The sequence below is a fragment of the Salmo salar genome, chromosome 11, assembly GCF_965601325.2.
Source record: "Salmo salar chromosome 11, fSalSal1, whole genome shotgun sequence".
Lineage (NCBI taxonomy): Eukaryota > Metazoa > Chordata > Actinopteri > Salmoniformes > Salmonidae > Salmo > Salmo salar.
The window spans coordinates 85249322-85273926 of NC_138301.1; the positions used below are offsets into that span (position 1 = coordinate 85249322).

General features: G+C 43.1%; 1 protein-coding gene across 1 annotated transcript; it reads right to left on the reverse strand.

Moving 5' to 3' along the window:
• Window positions 1-506: 506 nt before the first annotated feature.
• On the reverse strand, window positions 507-24270 carry LOC106563014 (substance-P receptor). Its single transcript, XM_014128185.3, has 7 exons — window positions 23559-24270; window positions 23180-23355; window positions 13742-13942; window positions 1658-1808; window positions 1035-1240; window positions 815-917; window positions 507-732 (listed from the first exon to the last, which is right to left on the reverse strand). The coding sequence occupies exons 1-7, from the start codon at window positions 23787-23789 to the stop codon at window positions 523-525; spliced, it is 1278 nt and encodes a 425-aa protein (XP_013983660.1). The 5' UTR covers window positions 23790-24270; the 3' UTR covers window positions 507-522.
• Between the last annotated feature and the right edge of the window lie 335 nt (window positions 24271-24605).

A 24605-nucleotide genomic window follows, 5' to 3' on the forward strand; every position in this document is an offset into this window, starting at 1 on the left:
CTTAGCGAGAGACCTGTGGCTGCTGTTGTTGCTAGGGGAAGTGGTGGTCTGGGTGTTCCATACACAGCCCCATGGTTCTGGAACGCAGGGGGGTGAGGCAGGGGGTACACAGGGACGGTGTGGTGAATGATGGAGTCTGAGTGTTCCATACACAGCCCCATGGTTCTGGAACGCAGGGGGGTGAGGCAGGGGGTACACAGGGACGGTGTGGTGAATGATGGAGTCTGAGTGTTCCATACACAGCCCCATGGTTCTGGAACGCAGGGGGGTGAGGCAGGGGGTACACAGGGACGGTGTGGTGAATGATGGAAAGAATCCTTATGTGCTCCACACTTGGCCTGGCCTGGTATACTAGACAAGGATAATAGAACTACAGGTCGTAGTCCACAAAAACCCATGTCTGCCGACAGAAGCGCTCTAGACGCTAGTCCTGTTTAATACTTCTCAGTGAACTAGTTGGTACTGTACTAATGCACATATACCTACAGAAATGTTTCAGACACTAGTCCAGTTAGGTGTTTATTAAGCTACTAATCCATGTTGTGTCTGCCGCAAAAAAACAGGGCTGTCGGGGGTGTCTGGGGCTGATTGTGAGTCCATGGAGGTGAGCTCCAGAGTGGTCTGGCTGATAGGGGGGCTAGCTGGCAGCTCGGCCCCACAGCACTCCTCCTCAGTGGGCTGCAGAACCATCGACACACTGGTCTCCGTCCGGCTGGCTCGGTACACACTCACCTGGAAACCGAGATAAAGGAGGCAAAGTTTATACACACATTCATGCATATACAAAGTAGACAGACTTGTAACACACACACACCTGAGTTTGTAGGTAGCTGGTGGACTTGAGTTCCAGTCCCTCGTAGGAGCCTGCAGGAACACACGGACACCAACAGAACACCTGCTGAAAGCCTGCTCTGAACCTAGAGAGAGATACATATACGTATAGAGACAGACAGAGGAACAAAGAGACAAACGGGACCAGTTCAGTGCCACCCACAGAACGGTGTGTGCATGTCTGTGTATGTACGTAAACCCACCTGTCGTTGAGACAGCAGTAGATGATAGGGTTGTACATGGTGGAGCTCATGGCCAGCCACATGACAGCCAGGTACACCTGTTGGATGTAGCGCCACTCAAACAGCTGCATGGGGTCAGGGTGGAAATGCTGGAGCAGGAAGTAGATGTGGTACGGCAGCCAGCACACTGCAAACGTACACACCACCACGATCATCATCTTCACTACCTGAGAGAGGGAGGTAGAGAGTTGAAAGAAATGTAGGGATTTGCCTCAGAATATTAATTTAAGAGGTTCCCTGCTGTGTGCGTGTGGGCGTACGTCAATCACGCACGATCATCATCTTCACTACCGAGAGAGGGGAGGGAGAGAGAGAAAGGGAGGGAGAAATAGCGAGAGAGAGAAGAAAGCAGTTTAGTAATTTGCCTAAGAATATCTACTTAAGAGGTTCCCTGCTGTGTCATGCTTACTTGTGTGTGTGTGTGTGTGTGTGTGTGTGTGTGTGTGTGTGTGTGTGTGTGTGTGTGTGTGTGTGTGTGTGTGTGTGTGTGTGTGTGTGTGTGTGTGTGTGTGTGTGTGTGTATGGCTGCATGAGTGTGTGTGTACATAAGTGTGTTATGTCTGTGTGGTTGATTGTGTGTGTACCTTGCGTTTGGCGATGAGCTGTTCTCGGTAGCGGTGGGTGGAGTCTCCAGGGATAGTCCCCGCCCACAGGGACAAGCCCACCACCAGGTAGGCACATCCCATAATGCACAGCGGCAGGAAATAGTACAGCAACACCACAGACAAATAGTACCTGCACACATAGAGACTAAGTTAGACACACACACAAATCTGTCGAAGTGCCCTTGAGCAAGGCACTTAACCCTAATTTCTCCAGTGTCGCCATTGATATTGGCAGACCCTGGCCATGACCACAATCTCCGAGGGTGTCTCAGGGAGAGTGGAATATGCAAAAACGTTTCCAATTCACACATGCGTAATAATGCACACCAAATTATTACACACACACACAAATGAGATTGTCGGACAGAAATGTCCCTCAGATGTAGTCTAGTAGAACACAGAGTTCTTGAATTGCTTCCTTATCTCTGCGTCCGCCTGTAGCACACACACACACACACACACACACACACACACACACACACACACACACACACACACACACACACACACACACACACACACACACACACACACACACACACACACACACACACACACACACACACACTGTCTGCTGATTGATTATCAGTCTTGCTTCAGGGAGTAGCGAGACTCACTGAAAGATGCATGAAATCAATTAACTGAGAGCAGGAGAGGAGAGGCGTAGGGAAGAGGAAGAGGAAGGAGGCAAGGTAATGAGGAAGAGGAAGGGGGAAAGGTCACGCGGAAGAGGAAGGAGGAAAGAAAATGAGGATGTGTCATCTCCTTGCCCCTAACTTCAATGACTTCAATCCCTTCAACACCTGAGACTAATGGAGATACTAAATCACACACACACACACACACACACACACACACACACACACACACACACACACACACACACACACACACACACACACACACACACACACACACACATGAGAGAGGGAGGGCAGGTGGAAGGCGAGAAAAACAGCAAGAACAAGTGAGAGAGAGAGGCAAAAAAAAGTGGGGACAGAGAAAGAGAGAACTGTGAAAAGAGTGAGGCCGGGATTCAATCCGATCGCGGGTTACAGGCATTGCGGCTTCTAAAGGCAATTTCCGATTGAGCCGACATAAGCATTACCGTGAATGGGATGTCCACGAACGCCGGAACATTTCCTTTAGAAGTGGAAATGCCTATAACCTGCAATCGGATTGAATCCCGGCCCGAGACAACTAGGAAAAAGCCAGGACCATGTGCATCCACATGCACATGTGTATGTGTTTAAGAACTATTAAATCAATAACGTCAGGTAATTAGTAGAGTAAATTCTGGATGAAGAATTTTTTCATAGCTAAACAGACCACTTTCTGGTTCTTGGGCAATTGAGAAATAAGGTTTTTCGAGTGAAAAAATGTAAAGTTAATGAATTAACATTTAAATACATTTTTATATTCACACAAGTGTTGTCTATGAACTAATGGTAGCCTAGTGGTTGAGAGTGTTGGACCAGTAACTGAAAGGTTGCTTGTTTGAATTCCCTAATTGCTCCTCTAAGTCACTCTGGATAAGAGTGCATGTTACATGACTAAAACCCTCCAACTCTCCCACCTGCTCAGCTCATCACTTTCATTCTGTCTTGCTTCAGCAGGTTGGTTCAGCAGCAAAATCTGTGGGGAGCTTAAAAGTTGGAAATGGAGAGGGAGGGTTGTTTTGCCTGGCCACATTGTTGACAAAAAGGCCTCCAAAAAGGTTAATGAATCCATACAGACAAATAATAATTTATAATAGATCAATAATTTATTTCCATACATACAGTATGTACAGTCGTGGCCAAAAGTTTTGAGAATGACACAAATATACATTTTCACAAAGTCTGCTGCCTCAGTTTGTATGATGGCAATTTGCATATACTCCAGAATGTTATGAAGAGTGATCAGATGAATTGCAATTAATTGCAAAGTCCCTCTTCGCCATGCAAATGAACTGAATCCCCCAAAAACATTTCCACTGCATTTCAGCCCTGCCACAAAAGGACCAGCTGACATCATGTCAGTGATTCTCTCGTTAACACAGGTGTGAGTGTTGACGAGGACAAGGCTGGAGATCACTCGGTCATGCTAATTGAGTTCGAATAACAGACTGGAAGCTTCAAAAGGAGGGTGGTGCTTGGAATCATTGTTTTTCATCTGTCAACCATGGTTACCTGCAAGGAAACACGTGCCGTCATTATTGCTTTGCACAAAAGGGCTTCACAGGCAAGGATATTGCTGCCAGTAAGATTGCACCTAAATCAACCATTTATCGGATCATCAAGAACTTCAAGGAGAGCGGTTCAATTGTTGTGAAGAAGGCTTCAGGGCGCCCAAGAAAGTCCAGCAAGCGCCAGGACCGTCTCCTAAAGTTGATTCAGCTGCGGGATCGGGGCACCACCACAGAGCTTGCTCAGGAATGGCAGCAGGCAGGTGTGAGCGCATCTGCACGCACAGTGAGGCGAAGACTTTTGGAGGATGGCCTGGTGTCAAGAAGGGCAGCAAAAAAGCCACTTCTCTCCAGGAAAAACATCAGGGACAGACTGATATTCTGCAAAAGGTACAGGGTTTACCCCAGTCCTTCACTTTTATTTTAGTTATTATATACACTGCTCAAAAAAATAAAGGGAACACTTAAACAACACAATGTAACTCCAAGTCAATCACACTTCTGTGAAACCAAACTGTCCACTTAGGAAGCAACAATGATTGACAATACATTTCACATGCTGTTGTGCAAATGGAATAGACAACAGGTGGAAATTATAGGCAATTAGCAAGACACCCCCAATAAAGGAGTGGTTCTGCAGGTGGGGACCACAGACCACTTCTCAGTTCCTATGCTTCCTGGCTGATGTTTTGGTCACTTTTGAATGCTGGCGGTGCTTTCACTCTAGTGGTAGCATGAGACGGAGTCTACAACCCACACAAGTTGCTCAGGTAGTGCAGCTCATCCAGGATGGCACATCAATGCGAGCTGTGGCAAGAAGGTTTGCTGTGTCTGTCAGCGTAGTGTCCAGAGCATGGAGGCGCTACCAGGAGACAGGCCAGTACATCAGGAGACGTGGAGGAGGCCGTAGGAGGGCAACAACCCAGCAGCAGGACCGCTACCTCCGCCTTTGTGCAAGGAGGAGCAGGAGAAGCACTGCCAGAGCCCTGCAAAATGACCTCCAGCAGGCCACAAATGTGCATGTGTCTGCTCAAACGGTCAGAAACAGACTCCATGAGGGTGGTATGAGGGCCCGACGTCCACAGGTGGGGCTTGTGCTTACAGCCCAACACCGTGCAGGACGTTTGGCATTTGCCAGAGAACACCCAAGATTGCCAAATTCGCCACTGGCGCCCTGTGCTCTTCACAGATGAAAGCAGGTTCACACTGAGCACGTGACAGACGTGACAGAGTCTGGAGACGCCGTGGAGAACGTTCTGCTGCCTGCAACATCCTCCAGCATGACCGGTTTGGCGGTGGGTCAGTCATGGTGTGGGGTGGCATTTCCTTGGGGGGCCGCACAGCCCTCCATGTGCTCGCCAGAGGTAGCCTGACTGCCATTAGGTACCGAGATGAGATCCTCAGACCCCTTGTGAGACCATATGCTGGTGCGGTTGGCCCTGGGTTCCTCCTAATGCAAGACAATGCTAGACCTCATGTGGCTGGAATGTGTCAGCAGTTCCTGCAAGAGGAAGGCATTGATGCTATGGACTGGCCCGCCCGTTCCCCAGACCTGAATCCAATTGAGCACATCTGGGACATCATGTCTCGCTCCATCCACCAACGCCACGTTGCACCACAGACTGTCCAGGAGTTGGCGGATGCTTTAGTCCAGGTCTGGGAGGAGATCCCTCAGGAGGCTATCCGCCACCTCATCAGGAGCATGCCCAGGCGTTGTAGGGAGGTCATACAGGCACATGGAGGCCACACACACTACTGAGCCTCATTTTGACTTGTTTTAAGGACATTACATCAAAGTTGGATCAGCCTGTAGTGTGGTTTTCCACTTTAATTTTGAGTGTGACTCCAAATCCAGACCTCCATGGGTTGATAAATTGGATTTCCATTGATTATTTTTGTGTGATTTTGTTGTCAGCACATTCAACTAGGTAAAGAAAAAAGTATTTAATAAGATTATTTCTTTCATTCAGATCTAGGATGTGTTGTTTAAGTGTTCCCTTTATTTTTTGAGCAGTATATATTGGCATTAGGGGGTAAAGTCATTTTCTCTGATGAATCCCCTTTCCGATTGTTCGGGGCATCCGGAAAAAAGCTTGTCCGGAGAAGACAAGGCGAGCACTACCATCAGTCCTGTGTCATGCCAACAGTAAAGCTTCCTGAGACCATTCATGTGTGGGGTTGCTTCTCAGCCAAGGGAGTGGGCTCACTCACAATTTTCCCTAAGAACACAGCCATGAATAAAGAATGGTACCAACACATCCTCCGAGAGCAACTTCTCTCAACCATCCAGAAACAGTTTGGTGATGAACAATGCCTTTTCCAGCATGATGGAGCACCTTGCCATAAGGCAAAAGTGATAACTAAGTGGCTCGGGGAACAAAGCATCAATATTTTGGGTCCATGGCCAGGAAACTCCCCAGACCTTAATCCCATTGAGAACTTGTGGTCAATCCTCAAGAGGCGGGTGGACAAACATAATCCCACAAATTCTGACAGACTCCAAGCATTGATTATGCAAGAATGGGCTGCCATCAGTCAGGATGTGGCCCAGAAGTTAATTGACAGCATGCCAGGGTGGATTGCAGAGGTCTTGAAAGAGAAGGGTCAATACTGCAAATATTGACTCTGCATCAACTTCATGTAATTGTCAATAAAAGCCTTTGACACTTACGAAATGCTTGTAATTATACTTCAGTATTCCATAGTAACATCTGACAAAAATATCTAAAGACACTGAAGCAGCAAACTTTGTGGAAATTAATATTTGTGTCATTCTCAAAACTTTTGGCCACGACTGTACATATTGTTCATGTTAATTATAATGTAATCAAAGTTTTTCTTTTGATAGTATAAACAATTGCAAATGTGATTGCAAAAAAGTATTTCATAGAAATGAAGCTGCAGCAATTAGTCTCTTTCAGAGCGGGGCAGAGAAAAGAAAAAGAAAGTACATTAAAAACAGAAAATGTTTTTACAAAAGTATGTAGAGATACCTTCAAATTAGTGGATTTGGCTATTTCAGCCACATCTTTTGCTGACAGGTGTATAAAACCAACCACACAGCCATGCAATCTCCATAGACAAACATTGACAGTAGAATGGCCTTACTGAAGAGCTCAGTGACTTTCAACGTCCAATACTTTCAACGTCCAACAAGTCAGTTTGTAAAATTTCTGCCCTGCTAGAGCTGCCCCAATCAACTGTAAGTCCTGCTATTGTGAAGTGGAAACATCTAGGAGCAACTACGGCTCAGCCCAGAAGTGGTAGGCTACCACAAGGCAAAGGGTGGCTATTTGAAGAATCTCAAATGTAAAATATATTTTGATGTTTACCACTTTTTTGGTTACTACATGATTCCATAGGTGTTATTTCGTAGTTTTGATGTCTTCACTATTATTCTACAATGTAGAAAATAGTAAAAAATAAAGAAAAACTTTTGACCAGTAGTGCATATATAAACTCAGCAAAAAAATACATGTCCTCTCACTGTCAACTGCGTTTGTTTCAGAAAACGTAACGTGTAAATATTTGTATGAACATAACAAGATTCAACAACTGAGACGTAAACTGAACAAGTTCCACAGACATGTGACTAACAGAAATTGAATAATGTGTCCCTGAAAAAGGGGGGTCAAAATAAAAAGTAACAGTCAGTATCTGGTGTGGCCACCAGCTGCATTAAGTACTGCAGTGCATCTCCTCCTCATGGACTGCACCAGATTTGCCAGGTCTTTGCCAGGTGGAAGATGTTACCCCACTCTTCCACCAAGGCACCTGCAAGTTCCCGGACATTTCTGGGGGGAATGGCCCTCACCCTCCAATCCAACAGGTCCCAGACGTGCTCAATAGGATTGAGATCCGGGCTCTTCGCTGGCCATGGCAGAACACTGACATTCCTGTCTTGCAGGAAATCACGCACAGAATGATCAGTATGGCTGGTGGCATTGACATGCTGGAGGGTCATGTTAGGATGAGCCTGCAGGAAGGGTACCACATGAGGGAGTAGGATGTCTTCCCTGTAACGCACAGTGTTGAGATTGCCTTCAATGACAACAAGCTCAGTCCAATGATGCTGTGACACATCGCCCCAGACCATGACGGACCCTCCACCTCCAAATCGATCCCGCTCCAGAGTACAGGCCTCGGTGTAACACTCATTCCTTCGATTATAAAAGCGAATCCGACCATCACCTCTGGTGAGACAAAACCATGACTCATCAGTGAAGAGCACTTTTTGCCAGTCCTGTCTGGTCCAGCGACGGTGGGTTTGTGCCCATAGGCGATGTTGTTGCCGGTGATGTCTGGTGAGGACCTGCCTTACAACAGGCCTACAAGCCCTCAGTCCAGCCTCTCTCAGCCTATTGAGGACAGTCTGAGCACTGATGGAGGGATTGTGCGTTCCTGGTGTAACTCGGGCAGTTGCTGTTGCCATCCTGTACCTGTCCTGCAGGTGTGATGTTCGGATGTACCCATCCTGTGCAGATGTTGTTACATGTGGTCTGCCACTGCAAGGACGATCAGCTGTCCATCCTGTCTCCCTGTAGCGCTGTCTTAGGTGTCTCACAGTACGGACATTGCAATTTATTGCCCTGGCCACATCTGCAGTCCTCATGCCTCCTTACAGCATGCCTAAGGCACGTTCACACAGATGAGCAGGGACCCTGGGCATCTTTCTTTTGGTGTTTTTCAGAGTCAGTAGAAAGGTCTCTTTAGTGTACTAAGTTTTCATACCTGTGACCTTAATTGCCTACTGTCTGTAAGCTGTTAGTGTCTTAACGACCGTTCCACAGGTGCATGTTCATTAATTGTTTATGGTTCATTGAACAAGCATGGGAAACAGAGTTTAAACCGTTTACAATGAAGATCTGTGAAGTTATTTGGATTTTTACTAATCATCTTTGGAAGACAGGGTCCTGAAAAAAGTTTATACACACACATATATATATATATTTTTTTAATGAATGAATAGCTTGCATACAGGGAGGGACCATGACATTTGGTCTGTTGATATCCCTTTAGTGGTGTGGGGGCTGTGCTTTGTCAAAGTGGGTGGCGTTATATCCTGCCTGGTTGTCCCTGTCCGGGGTACATTTGGACGAGCCACAGTGTCCCCTGACTCCTCCTTGTCTCAGTCTCCTGTATCTATGCTGCAATAGTCTATGTGCCAGGGGGCTAGGGTCAGTCTGCAATATCTGGTGTAATTCTCCTGTCTTATCTGATGTCCTGTGTGATCTTAGGTATGCTCCCACCAATTCTCCCATCTCTCTCTTGCTCTCTCTCTCCTTCCCAGAGGATCTGAGCCCTAGGACCATGCCTCAGGACTACCAGGCATGACTATTCCTGGCTGTCCTCCCCCTGCACATGCTGTCTCAACCTCTAAATACTCAGCTCAACCTCTAAATACTCAGTTTAAACATCTTGAAGAACGGTCTGGCCTAAATGGCCATGACCACTTATAATCTCCACCCGGCACAGCAAGAAGAGAACTGGCCACCCCTCAGAGCCTGGTTCCTCTCTAGGTTTCTTCCTAGGTTCCTGCCTTTCTAGGGAGTTTTTCCTAGCCACCGTGCCTTTGCATTGCTTGCTCTCTGGGGTTTTAGGATCGTTTTCTGTATAGGTACTTTGTGACAACTGCTGTTTAAAGAGGGCTCTATAAATACATTTGATAGATTGATACACACGGGAAACTATTCAGCGTGAAAAACTCAGCAGTGCTGCAGTTCTTGACACAAACCAGTGCACCTATCACCTACTACCATACCCCCGGTCAACGGCACTTAAATCTTTTGTCTTGCCTATTCACCCTCTGAATGGCACACATACACAATTCATGTCTCAATTGTCTCAAGGCTTAGAAATCAGAGGGCGAAATCAGGGTCATACAGAGTGTTTCTTGGTAGTCTTAAACAAATCTACTATAAAACCAAAGTATCCACCTCACACACATGGTTATGGGCTTAATATTGCATCCCAATATTACACATTATATACACATCACAGAAGACTGAAATATAACAAAACTGTTTGACCGGAAACACCGGATTTTAGGAAGGTTTTTTAAAATAATGTTTATTAATTATAAAAAATATTAATAACATTCCACCCATGTGGCCACTAGAGGGCGATTTAGTCATTTGACAGTAGGAAAGGGGTACGCCGTCTCCTTCATTTAGAAACCTTATTTAAATACAGGTAAATGCATAATATTGTTGTTCAAACATTTTGTTGCAGATTACCCTACACTCTTGACTAACATATGCCGTCAGCTCCTCTGACACTGGCCTCCTTGCCATCCCTCGCGTCAGGCTCCGCTCCATGGGAGACCGGGCTTTTAGCTGTGCAGCTCCTCAGATCTGGAACTCTCTCTCCCTGTCCATGTCAGAACCTCACAATCCATACACATATTCAGTGTCCACACTAGACACACCTGTTCACACGGACTTACCTGGATTCTCTGTTGTCTTAGCTTTTATCCTCTGTCTAGTTCACTTCCCTGGTTAGTCTGTCCTTATGTTCTGTGGACTTTTATATACTTGCTTATTTTAATATGTGATTGTATTGATTTTTATCCTGCTGATTTTCTGGTGTATGTAAAGTGACTTTGGGTGTTGTGAAAAGCACTTAAAATAAAATCTATTATTATTATCTAGCAGCTGATCCTGCATGAACTGGCTAGGGATAGAGGCTATTGCATGCATTTTCCCATTTGTTTGTAGCCCCAAGCACAGAGGAGATAGGAGCACTGAGGTTTCTGGCCAACTTCCACCCCTGAGCATAGCTTGCTAGAAAGCTATTTAGCAAACCAGCTACAAAACATTATCCAATAAGCAAGCAGGAAGACACCTTTCCTGCAGTTAAATGACCAAATCGCTCTCCAGTTGCCTCATCGGTGGAATGTTATAAATATAAATAATTTCATAAATAATTAAAAAAAAAAATGTAAACAGCTATCGAAGTTGATAATGTGTCATGTAAATTATCCTAAACTGCCTCTCAGTAAGTCTGCCACTGCAAGTTATCCTGTCCCCTCTTCTGTTTACCTGGCTATGCAAATTAATTGACATAGGGGTGTTCATAAATTCATTCTGGAGTGCCAGAGTGCGCTCAGAGTGCGCTCTGGGTGTTTGTAAAGTCAGAGCATTGTCAGATTGTCTTTTCTTAAATTCAGAGCATTTCGCCCTCGGAACGTTCAGCTCTGGCCAAGGAGTAGGGTTGATCCGAGCGTTCTGACCTGACAAATGCAGTCAAACACCCAAGATAATTGGCTAAAGTTGGCTAGCTTGCTAGCTACTTCCTGACACAAATGAGAGAATACCTTTCTCTGACCATTTTACTCACACTAGCAAAGCTGGTTAGGCTGTTTTCATGTTATCTAGAGAGCTGGTGACTGTAACTGTGCTACTGGCAAACAATTTATCTACGTTTTTTTGCAGACGTTTACCGACACCAGTCATATTCAAAGGGTGTTGCTCATTTGTAAATTAACCAGTTATTCTGATTTCTGGCACACTTAGACGAGAGTGCGCTGAAATCGGAGTAGATAGCCAGAGTGAATTTACGACCGCAACCATAAAGTCTCGGTGGCCTAGGGACTGAAAACAGGCATAATTGAAACAAAGTGGCTTTTAACTCTCCGTTCAAAGGTTGTCATGGAGTTTTTAGAAAAACATGCATATGCACCTTTATTTGTAAGAACAAATACATGTTTTTATTATATACCATTTTATATTAGTGGTTATGCCATATGAAGGGCACTGCGTTTTGGCCAATCGTGTCACATAACCTGGATTTGAACCATTATTTAAAGCTTTTTCATCAAACTGTCCCCTTTTATTTTTATATCAGATGGTCCAGCAACATCCTCAGACAATTGCTTATATTTTTTTTAATCTAATTCTCATTTGGAAAAGGCTTAAAATACAGGTCATGTGACATGATTAACTAAAGGCTGTGGCTGCGGATCCAACTTTTTTTTCCAAACGCAGAAGGTCCCAAAGCTTCTGTGCATATGGGGATCACGTTCTGCACATGTTTCTTAATACCTGTACTTTACACTCACATTTTGTTGGTCTCCTTTCCCTTCACATTTCTCACTGTCAATCATGAATGACAATTCTTCAAGTTTTACCGGTGAAACAGCCTTGCAGCATCAACCATTTGATCTCAATCAGTTTAACAGGGATCTGCATATATATCTTATTGAGTCATAGGGCTTACAGTGTTGTTTTCAATGATGTACAGTGAGAGAATTTTATAGCATAGGGTGTTAACAAACTGTAGCGTAGCCCACCTGTGTCTTTTGCCTAGTGGCACGCAGTTGAGTTTTGGCCATATGAGAGAAAAATGTGGTGGTGTTTTTGTCTTCCAGTAACGTTATACTATGCTTTTATATTCTGTTCGGTAGAATACTATCATTATGTGATCGTGCAGACATTGATTCAACTTTGATCTGACTTTATGAAACGAGAACCATTTGCCAGAGTAGCCTGTTCTCTACGATTATAGCAGTGTCTAAAGTATAGAATAAAGACATGCGCAGAAGCTTCGGGACCTTTAGCGCTATGAAAAAATCCAAATCCGGATCCAGAGCCACACAGGGCCCTAACCATATGACAGTGAAAATCATCCCCTGTCATGACAGCGGATAGAGGTGAAATTTGTGAACATTTGTGGGAGATTTGTTTTTCTTTCTGCTGAATTGGAGGGTCCACTACAGTTTAGGCGTTGATGTCATATCATGACATATGGACAGAAATCATGTTATGTAGTTGAAAATCGCCTTCTACGGTTGGTTGCACTATATGATGTTAGGGATTATCAAATAAAATGACATTTGTGGGTGATTCCATTCCAGAATGGGCTGAAAATATTTTTGGGTATCTCAGATTGTTCTGGCAATTCTCACACAGAAGCTGCATTGGGAGGAAGGATGTTTGATATGGTTTTTTACCGTAAAATCATGATGAAAGTGGCAATTTTAGGCCTTTCTTTGACCTTTACATGCCCCCTGTAAGACCCAATGATCTGTGAAAAGTACATGATACAGACAACATCTTGGTGTCATTATACTACTTATAGTGTGCTCTAAAATATAGAGCATGTATTGATAAAAATTAAAATAAATAAACACATGAATATTAATATCTCAAAAGTACCTTTTTGATTTTGTTCATTTTTAGATATATTGTTTTAAACAATATACTCTAAAGCACACCACCAACACAGTGAATGGGAAAATTGATTCAAAGGGAACTCCATCTGCTGGTGATTTGCTGAATTTGCAATCCTACAGGAGGGCTGTGATTGGTTAATGACCTAATAATGCCAATTTGTATGTATAAAATGTATAATTTCTTCAAAAGTACCAGAGAGCCCACTCTGGAAATGTGATGTGTTTGAAGGGTATATTGTTCGAAACAATGTCTAAAAATGAGCTAAATCAAAAGAGGTACTTTTGATATAGTGTATTAATAATACTTGTTTTATGTTGAATAAATGAATGTGAGTAGTTATATTTCAGAATCTACACATACTCCATATATTAGAACACACTATAAGGAGTATAATGACACCAAGATATATGTATCATGTACGGTTCCCACATCATAGGATCTTACAGGAGGCACGTATAGGTCTAAAAAGGACCTAAAATGGCCACTTTCATCATGATGTTCTTAAATATGGTTTGTGAAATAAATGTAAAAAGCATGTTAAACATACTTCCTTCCCCTGAAGTTTTTTTGGGGCTATCATGGTGTGGGATCACCCTTAGCTCAAAGACAGAAAAAGGAGGTGAGTACTAAATCAGATTTTACAGACAGAAAATGATGCAGTTTATTCTCTAATGTCTAATGCTTCCATTAAACACACTCCTTTGTGTGTGTGTCAGTACTCACATCTTCATGAAGTTCATGGTTGTGTTGGTGTATTCGGGCCATTGGATGTAGCAGACAGTCCTACCAGGTAGCTGTTCAGTAGTTGAGTAGTAGTACTGTGGGAAGGCCAACAGCAGAGCTAACACCCAGATCACTCCGATCACTACACGGGTCTCTGTCGAAGACAACCTCTGCCTCAATGGGTGGATGATAGCCATGTATCTGGAACAAACACACATACACACACACACATAGTGATCAGTAACACACACACATGCAGACCCTTCCTCTCCTTCATCCTTTCCACCTTCATCCTTCCATCCTTTCTACCCCTTCTTCCTCTCCTCCCATCCGCTCCACTCTTCTTCTCCTCCCCTCCCCTCTAGGCGCTTGATTATTGCCCCTTCCAATTTCATTCTCATTTTCTCCCTGCCTTTCTCTATCCCTACCTCCCTCTCTATCCTCCTCTCCCTTCTTCCCTCTGCCTGTTGAGGTAAAATCGATCATCCTCAGACACAACTCTTGTAAACACCCAGCAAAACAAAATTGGTTCTGTTAAAGGTCCCAGAACATTTGCAAGGTTGCGGCAAATCAAATCAAAGTCTATTGGTTGCGTGCACAGACTTACAGATGTTATCACAGGTGCAGCAAAATTCTTGTGTTTCTAGCTCCAACAGTGCAGTCATACCTAGCAAAACTTTTATAAAACAATATACACATAAAACAGAAAAATATAATGAATTAATATCAGAACGTGCAATGTCAGAGACTGGAATGTAAATATATATACATACACTATGGTCAAAAGTTTTAGATCACCTACTCATTCAAGGGTTTTTCTTTATTTTTACTATTTTCTACATTGTAGAATAATATACATCATAATAATAATAATAATAGACATCAAAACTATGAAATAACACATCTGAAATCATGTATTAGCTAAAAAAGTGTTAACAAATCCAAATATGTTTTATATCTGAGATTCTTCAAATAGCCACCCTTTGCCTTGATGACAGCTTTGCACAATCTTGGCATTCTCTCAACCAGCATCACCTGGAATGCTTTTCCAACAGTCTTGAAGGAGTTCCCACATATTCTGAGCACTTGTTGGCTGCTTTTCCTTCACTCTGCGGTCCGACTCATCCCAAGCCATCTCAATTTGGTTGAGTTTGGGGGATTGTGGAGCCCAGGTCATCTGATGAAAGCACTCAATCACTCTCATTCTTGGTAAAATAGCCGTTACACAGCCTGGTGGTGTTTTGGGTCATTGTCCTGTTGAAAAACAAATGATAAGCCAAACCAGATGGGATGGCATATTGTTGCAGAATGCTGTGGCAGCCATGCTGGTTAAGTGTGCCTTGAATTCTAAATAAATCACAGATAGTGTCACCAGCAAAGCACCATAACACCATAACACCTCCTCCTCCATGCTTTACAGTGGGAAATACACATGCGGGGATCATCCATTCACCCACACCAGTACCCGCAAAACACCAGTCTCAGTGTCAATGGTGTAGAGGCAACTCCAGGATGCTGGCCTTCTAGGCAGAGTTTCTCTGTCCAGTGTCTGTGTTCTTTTCTAAATGACCCCAAACTTTTGAACTGTAGTGTACATATACATATAATGTTGTGTATAGACAGTATGGACAGTATTGGAATAAAAAAGGTGTGTACAGCAGTAGTTATATAGGATGAGCCATGACTAGAATACAGTATATACATATAAAGTGGGTAAAACAATATGTAAACATTATTAAAGTGTCCAGTGTTCAAAGACTCTATGTACATAGGGCAGCAGTCTCTAAGGTGCAGTGACAGTGACTAAGGCTAGTGGTGACTGTTTAACCAGTCTGATGGCCTCTCAGTCTCTCGGTTCCAGCTTTGATGTACCTATACTGTCTCCGCCTTCTAGACGGTAGTGGGGTGAACAGGCCGTGGCTCGGTTGGCTGAGGTTCTTGGTGATCTTCTTGGCCTTCCTGTGACACCAGGTGCTGTAGATGTCCTGGAGGACAGGCAGTGTGCACCCCGGTGATGCTTTGGGCTGACTGCACCACCCTCTGTGAACCACAGCCCAATAGTGGTTCTCATAACACAAAAACTGTCCAGGTGCGCTGATGATTATACAATGTTTGTATAAAATATTTGCCTGACGTTGTTAAGAAAGTACCCAGAACACATTTCGTCTGTTCTTTCAAGGTTCCCAGAATGTTTTATTAGGTTTTACGAACAGTCTGATGGGAACATTGTGGGGATATCACTAAATATATGTTCCCAAAACACAAAAACTGTACAGTTGTGGGGATGATTATACAATGTTTCTTTTAGCGTGCAAAAAAAACACTCACGTGATGTTAAAAGAATGTTCCCAGAACACATTTTTTTATGTTCTTTAAAAAGTTCCTAAAACATTTCTTTAGGTTGTGGGAACATTGTGGGGATATGACAAGAGATAGTGTTTTGGGAACCTAAACCTGTCCTGTTGTGCTGACATTCAGCTAATGTTTCTATCAGGGTGCACAAAACATTCCTTTGATGTTGCAAGAATGTTGACAGAACAGCTGTTCTGACTTCTTTAAAGATTCCCAGGAACATTTCATTAGGTTGTGGGAACAGTGTGGGTACATTACAAGAGATATATGTTAGGTTCCCAAAACACTGAATCTGTCCAGTTGTGATGACATTCTTACAGCATTTGTATCAGGGTGCACAAAACAGTCCCTCAATGTTCTTAGAATGTTATTCCTATGTTTTCCAGAATGATAACGTTACATTTTGAACAGGCCACGGAGGTTTCTTTCATCAGTTAGTCCCATGACAATGTATTATACATTTATTGTATAATAGCGTAGTACTTTGGAATGGTATCCCTGGAATAAAGCCACTGCGCTACTGGGATTGGACTAAGACAAATATAAAGCTGTTTGCACCTTTACTCTGACTTCCAGGTTGTTGAAGAGAGAATAACTCAATCTAGAAAAAGAAGTATCTATTATTATTTACTCGTCTTCTTTATATACTGTAAAGTTGTTTTGACTTTTATTTTCCCTACAAACTTGATTTCACAAATCATGTTCAATTATTGCCTGGGAGATTTCAGTGAGATGTACATACATGTGCATATGCACTAAGGCATACTGTATAGCCATAGTTTAGATCATAATTGAAGGATTTCAGTGCAAAGGGATATCCACCAGAAACATTATGATCCTGGTGGCGCAGTAGATTAAGTAGCCGACGGCTTGAAGATGGCAGATCACAGGTTCAAATATACTTGAATACTATTCTTAAAAAAAAAAAGCTGTAGCTATTTTTGGATAATACCCTAATACAATATAATGATGTGAGAAGATTGAAATGCCATTTGTTTAAAAGTCTGGCACTACACTTCAATATTAGAAGAACGTTTAAGCAATGTTCCTTTTCGTTGAAGTATGTTTTTAGAACAATTATGGATTGTCAAACCTTACAAAATACTTTATAATGTAGGAATGTTTCTTGTTTGTTGTTAAAAGTGGTAGTAGTAATATCTCCATGAACATTAGCTGAATATACCAGGATTTTTCTTTTTTGGAATAACTTCTATTACTTAATTTCTGATGTATGCTCAGGGAACGATATTAGAACCATCATGTCATAATGTCACACTATAACTTTATGAGACCATTGTAGGAATATTCCCTGCTTGTTGTTATGGGTGTTTTGAATAACGTATCCATCAATATTAGCAGAATGTTCCTGTAATGTTTCCTCGGAAACACTTCTATTGCTCCCACATTTTGTTGCGGCAATATGTTCTAAGAACATTACCGGAACGTTTTGTTATTACGTTCCCTGGCAACCTAATAAGAACCTTAGGGGAATGTTCTGTGGTAGTTTTTACAGATGATTGTGACCAGCATTTTAGTGAATGTCAGGAGAAAATTCTAAGGATATTTCGTTTCCAACTTTTAATTCTAAAAAAAAGATTTGGTAATCCCCAAAAAATGTTGAATGTTTGTGGGATGTTATCATCCTAATGTTAGCTCAAACCCTAACTGGAACTTAAGGGGAATCTTAGGTAATGTTCTGAGAATGTTCCCGGTTTGCTGGGCACTCTGTGTGAGCATCAACTGGGGCAAAGGCTGCTTTCTCTCTCTCTCTCTCTCGCTCTCTCTCTCTCTCTCTGTCGTGTGTGTATGTGTGTGAGAAAGAGAGAGAGAGAGAGAGAGCTGAAAGCTGACTACTTCAATAATGCTGGAATGTTCAGATTGTTCTGACATTGTGGTAACAGACTAATGAGAGGGGGAATCTCTGTTCTGACAGTGAACCCAGAACAAGGGATGGAGAGAAGGAGGGATGGAGAAGAGGGGAGCAGGGATGATCTGAAGGAAAAGGCTGCTCACACACACTTATGCTGTGGCGACATACTGATGACAGTATGTGAGAGAGAAGCAGGGTTGGAGAATGGATCTCGAGGAAAAGGTTGCTCATACACACACATTTCAAACACATACAGTATATACACACACACAACACCCACTTGAGTTGTGACTGACAAGACCTTTAAACAAGTCAACATTCACAAAGCCGCGGGGCCAGACGGATTACCAGGATGTGTGCTCAAAGCATGCACGGACCAACTGTCAAGTGTTTTCACTGACATTTTCAACCTCTCCCTGACCGAGTCTGTAATACCTACATGTTTCAAGCAGACCACCATAGTCCCTGTGCCCAAGGAAGCAAAGGTAACCTGCCTAAATGATTACCGCCCCGTAGCACTCACGTCGGTAGCAATGAAGTGCTTTGAGAGGCTGGTCATGGCTCACACCAACAGCATCCTCCTAGATACCCTATCCCCAACAGATCCACAGATGACGCAATCTCAATCGAACTCTACACTGCCCTTTCCCAACTGGACAAAAGGAACACATATGTGAGAATGCTGTTCATTGACTACAGCTCAGCGTTCAACACCATAGTGCCCACGAAGCTCATCACTAAGCTAAGAACCCTGGGACTAAACACCTCCCTCTGCAACTGGATCCTGGACTTCCTGACGGGCCGCTCTGTCTGCCACGCTGATCCTCAACACTGGGGCCCCTCATGGGTGTGTACTTAGTCCCCTCCTGTACTCTCTGTTCACCCACGATTACGTGGCCAAACACGACTCCAACACCATCATTAAGTTTGCTGATGACACAAAAGTGGTAGGCCTGATCACCGACAAGACAGCCTATAGGGAGGAGGTCAGAGAACTGGCAATGTGGTGCCAGGACAACAACCTCTCCCTCAATGTGAGCAAGACAAAGGAGCTGATCGTGGACTACAGGAAAATGCGAGCCGAATAGGCCCCCATTAACATTGACGGGGCTGTAGTGGAGCGGGTAGAGAGTTTCAAGTTCCTTGGTGTCCACATCACCAACGAACTATCATGGTCCAAACATACCAAGACAGTCATGAAGAGGGCACGACAAAACCTTTTCCCCTTCAGGAGACTGAAAAGATTTTGGCTTGGGTCCCCAGATCCTCAAAAAGTTCTACAGCTGCACCATCGAGAGCATCCTGACCGGTTGCATCACCACCTGGTATGGCATCTGACTGTAAGGCGCTACAGAAGGTAGTGCGTACAGCCCAGTACATCACTGGGGCCAAGCTTCCTGGCATCCTGGACCTATATAATAGGCGGTGTCAGAGGAAAGACCATAAAATTGTCAGGTACTCCAGTCACCCAAGTCATAGACTGTTTTCTCTGCTCCCGCACAGCAAGCGGTTCCGGAGCGCCAAGTCTTGGACCAAAAGGCTCCTTAACAGCTTCTACCCCCAAGCCATAAGACTGCTGAACAATTAATCAAATGGCCACCAGACTATTTACATTGACACCCCCTGCTGCTACTTGCTGTTTATTATCTATCCATAGTCACTTCACCCCAACCTACATGTACAAATGACCTCAACTAACCTGTACCCCAAAACACTGACTCAGTACCGGTACCCCCTGTATATAGCCTAAGTTATTGTTATGTTATTGTGTAACTTTCTATTTATTACATTTTTTTACTTTAGTTTATTTGGTAAATATTTGTTAAACTCTTCTTGAACTGCACTGTTGGTTAAGGGCTTGTAAGTTTCACTTGTTGTATTCGGCACGTGACAAATAAAGTTTCATTTGACTTGACAAGTCAAAAGCTAATCCTGTGGTTTTATATCTCCCTCTCTAACTTTAAGCATCAGCTGTCAGAGCAGCTTACCGATCACTGTACCTGTACACAGCCAATCTGTAAATTGCACACCCAACTACCTCACCCCCATACTGTTAATTATCCTCTTGCTCTTTTGCACCCCAGTATCTCTACTTGCACATCATCATCTGCACATCTATCACTCCAGTGTTAATACTAAATTGTAATTATTTCGCCTCTATGGCCTATTTTTGCCTTACCACTCTATTCTTCTACATTTGCACACACTGTACATCGATTTTTCTATTGTGTTATTGACTGTACGTTTGTTTATGTGTAACTTCGGGTTGTTTTTGTCACACTGCTTTGCTTTATCTTGGCCAGGTCGCAGTTGTAAATGAGAACTTTTTCTCAACTGGCCTCCCTGGTTAATTAAAGGTTAAATATATATATATATTATTTTTTTTATGAAGCCAATGCTGAAGAGTATAGAGGGGATTTATGACTCATGTTGCCTTCAGAAAGTATTCATATCCACATTTTGCTGTGTTGATTAAATGTAGATGTTTTTGTGACTGGCCTAAACACAATCCTCCATAATGTCAAAGTAAAATCATATTTTTCTAAATTTGTACAAATTAATACAAAATAGTATTCAACCCCTTTGTTACCTCTTTGTTACCCCTTTGTTATGGCAAGCCTAAATAAGTTCAGGAGTAAAAATTATCTGTAAGGTCCCTCAGTCGAGCAGCGAATTTCAACACAGATTCAACCACAAGGACCAGAGAAGTTTTCCAATGTCGTCTCGCAAAGAAGGGCAACGACTGGTAGATGGGTACAAAAAAAAAGCAGACATTGTATATCCCTTTAAGCATGGTGAAGTTATTAATTCAACTTTGGATGCTATATCAATACCAGGGTTTGGAATCAAAATTATTTTCCAATTGTTTCATTCTGAACAGAACCACTATTATTTTTGATCCGTTCCACTGTGCCGACCAGCAAAGGTTCCGAACCGGTTCGAACCCCAAAAAAGTACCCGTTGACATCGTTCCTTTCTGTTCCTTTTTAACCTGTGAAATCATTTTTTTTTTACATTTAGCTCATTAATTTACATCACCAATCAGTGCGGATAGAGCAGGCAAGCTAGTTGTTTAGAGAAGGAGAGAGGGAGAGAAGGTTTAGGAGCAGGCTTGAAGCGGTAGACATCTTGTTATGACATGCATTATCTGAATTGGGTCCACAGAATTATACCTACGATGAGTGGCTTCTATGAAGGAACTTTGAATGTCCTTTGAGCTTGCCAGCTCACAAGCTTTCTGGCTAATTACCTTTTTATAGTTAATAAATCCAACGTGAAACGTGATAACTAAGCCTAAAGTGTCCTTAGGTAGCATGGAAAAAAGTTAATCCATTCTTCTCTAGCTAATTAAAAATCTCTCTCCTATCTTTCATGCTTCAAACGTCAGTACAGTAGCCTTTGGTAACGTCAGTACAGCAGCCTTCGAAATGGGGTGGGGCAAGTAGCCTAAACACGCACACACACTGGCAAATATTTTCAACTGGCTGGCAGATGCTGTAATGCGTTTCTGAGGGACAGTGAGGGCTTTGCATGTTGACTTTGTTACGTTTTTTGTTTATAATGTTATTAACCATTTTCCATGCTTTTAAAATAACGTTTCTGTTCCAGAACAGTGTGGACCACTTTCATTCCCGGTTTTGTTTCTGTTCCTTGAACCGGTTCCAACCCCTGATCAATACACCCAGTCACTATAAAGATACAGGCATCCTTCTTATCTCAGTTGCCTGAGAGGAAGGAAACGGCTCAGGGATTTCACCATGAGGCCAATGGTGACTTTAAAACAGTTACAGAGTTTTATGGCTGTGATAGGAGAAAACTGAGGATGGATCAACAACATTGTAGTTACTCCACAATAACCTAGTCCTCAGGGGCCTGATTGGTGTCACACTTTTGCCCCTGTCCCAGCTAAGACACCTGACTCAAATAATCATGATCTTCAATTAAAAATGCAATTAGTTTAAATCAGGTGTGTTTCCTAGGGATGGGGGAAAAGTGTGATTGTCCAGACCTGTAAGTAATACTGCAATGTGGCAAAGCAGTTAACATGTGTCCTGAATACAAAGTGTTATGTTTGGGGTAGATCCAGTAAAATATATTACTGAGAAAGGGAATACCTAGTCAGTTGCACAACTGAATGCATTCAACCAAAATGTGTCTTCCGCATTTAACCCAACCCCTCTGAATCAGAGAGGTGCAGGGGGCTGCCTTAATCAACATCATCAACACCCACCTCTGGTTGGGGGTTAACTGCTTCGCTCAAGAGCAGAACGGAAGATTTTTCCACCTTGCCGGCTCGGGGATACAAACCAGCAACCTTTCGGTTACTGGCCCAATGTGCTTAACCGCTAGGCTACACACTGAGTATCACTTTCCATATTTTCAAGCATAGTGATGGCTGCATCATGTTATGGGTATGGTTGTAATCGTTAAGCACTGGGGAGTCTTTCAGGATAGAAAATGAACAGAATGGAGCTAAGCACAGGCAAAATCCTGGAGGAAAACCTGGTTCAGTCTGCTTTCCACCAGACACGGAGATTAATTCACCTTTCAGCAGGACAATAACCTAAAACACAAGGTAAAATTTACACTGGAGTTGCTTACCAGTGAATGTTCCTGAGTGGCTGAGTTACAGTGTTTACCTACATCTACTTGAAAATCTATGGCAAGAGCTGAAAATGGGGGTCTAGCAAATATCAACAACCAATTTGACAGTGCTTGAAGATTTTTTTTACGAATAATGAGCAAATGTTGCACAATCCAGGTGTGGAAAGCTCTTAGAGATTTACCCAGAAAGACTCACAGCTGTAATCACTGCCAAAGTTGCTTCTACAAAGTAATGACTCAGGGGTGTGAATACTTATGTAAATTAGATATTTCTGTATTTCATTTTCTATAAACTTGCTATAATTCTAAAAACATGTTTTGACTGTAGTGTGTGTAGATGGGTGAGAAAAACTGTTGAGTTCAGGCTGTAACAACAAAATGTGGAATAAGTGAAGGGGTATGAATACTTTCTGAAGGAACCGTACATGTTATGTAAGCTTTACTGTAGCTGGCTGTGGCATGGTCATACACGCACACACACTCACAAAAGCATGCACGCGCATGTACACACACAGTATATAGGGTTTCTCACCTGTTCCGAGCTATTGCGGTCATGTGGTCATGGACTACATTCCAGTGACAACAAACACACACACACACACACTGCTCACCTGTCCAGTGCTATGGCGGTCATGGAGTATATGCTGGCGAAGACAGCTGCGATGGGGAAGAAGTTATGGAAGCGACAGTAGCCCACACCAAAGTACCACTCGTTATGGACACTGTAGGCAAAGTTTATCACTGTGTTGAAGGCAGACATGGACGCCTCTGCAAAGGCTAGGTTCACCTGGGAGGAGAGGAAGAGAGGGATCAAACAGACAGATGGAGAGAGAGGGAGACAGACAGACACACACACACAGAGAGAGAGAGACACACAGACAAACAGACAAACACACACACATTAATTTAAAATACAAATATATATAATTAAAATTAAAATTAAAAAAAGCCATCTCCTTCTTTAGATTTGAATAAGATGTGTTTGTTTACCAGGAAGTAGTTGGTCACGGTCCTCATGCGTTTGTGCGCGAGGATGATCCAGATGACCACCAGGTTACCGATCATGGAAACGCACACCATGCTGCAGTAGGCGACTGCCCAAAGAGCGATCTGCCACACCGGCTGCACAAACTGGTTATAGTCTTCTGTTTCGTTCAAACCGGAGCCGTTAGTGGCGTTAACGGAAGGGTAGTAATCCGTCATGTTCAACAGCAAGTCCATTTTCGGATGTCAGAGCTTTGATGTTGAAAGAGTAAGAATCCAGATATTATATGCTAAAATAATAAATATTATATTTAATAATAAGTTTAGATATTTCCAGTTGCTCAATTTAGTGTGATAAAAAAAATCAATTTTTGATTGTTGTTTCACAAAAAAAAAAAATCTTTACTGCTCTGATGTAAAAAAAAATGCCGAGGGTTATAAACACCGAAAATATTTTGACTGTGACAGAAAAAAAGACAAAAGAAAGTGATTGAAATGTTGATCTGGGATAATATCTTAGCAGTCATGCAGTTACTTTCTTCTGTTGCCTGGGTCACTGGTCAAGTGTACGCACTTCTCTCTCCCAAATCCACACGAAATTCTCGGAATCAGAGTTACCGGTGAAATGGTCTTCGTTCTCTGTATTCGTGTTAAATTTGACGTCAACGGTAGGCCTGAACCTGGTGTCAATGTTTTCTCTCCGCGCGCGGGCTGGGAAGGACTAACACTACGTAATCTCGTGAGTCCATCACAATGCCAAGCATTTGAAGGCGCATGCCATGCCCATGCCGCACACACACACACACACACACACACACTTGAGCCACATACGCACGCGCGTAATGCCCCCCACCCCCCACACACACACACACACACACACACACACACACACACACACACACACACACACACACACACACACACACACACACACACACACATACGGCAAGGCGTACGTTTAAGGTGAAGTGCATGTATTATAATAGTTTATGTACTGTATTTATGTATTTATTCAAGTGTTGATTGAAGTCTCTCTCCCTCTGGAAGTAATGT

Bases quoted from the DNA above. Each gene is read 5' to 3' on its own strand.
- LOC106563014 (XM_014128185.3), bottom strand. From the start codon at position 23,789: ATGGACTTGCTGTTGAACATGACGGATTACTACCCTTCCGTTAACGCC. The intron at 1,809-13,741 runs GTGAGTACTGAC...CTATGTGTGCAG, and splicing joins ACCATGAACTTCATGAAGAT to GTACTATTTGTCTGTGGTGT. The intron at 918-1,034 runs GTGGGTTTACGT...ATCTCTCTCTAG, and splicing joins TACTGCTGTCTCAACGACAG to GTTCAGAGCAGGCTTTCAGC.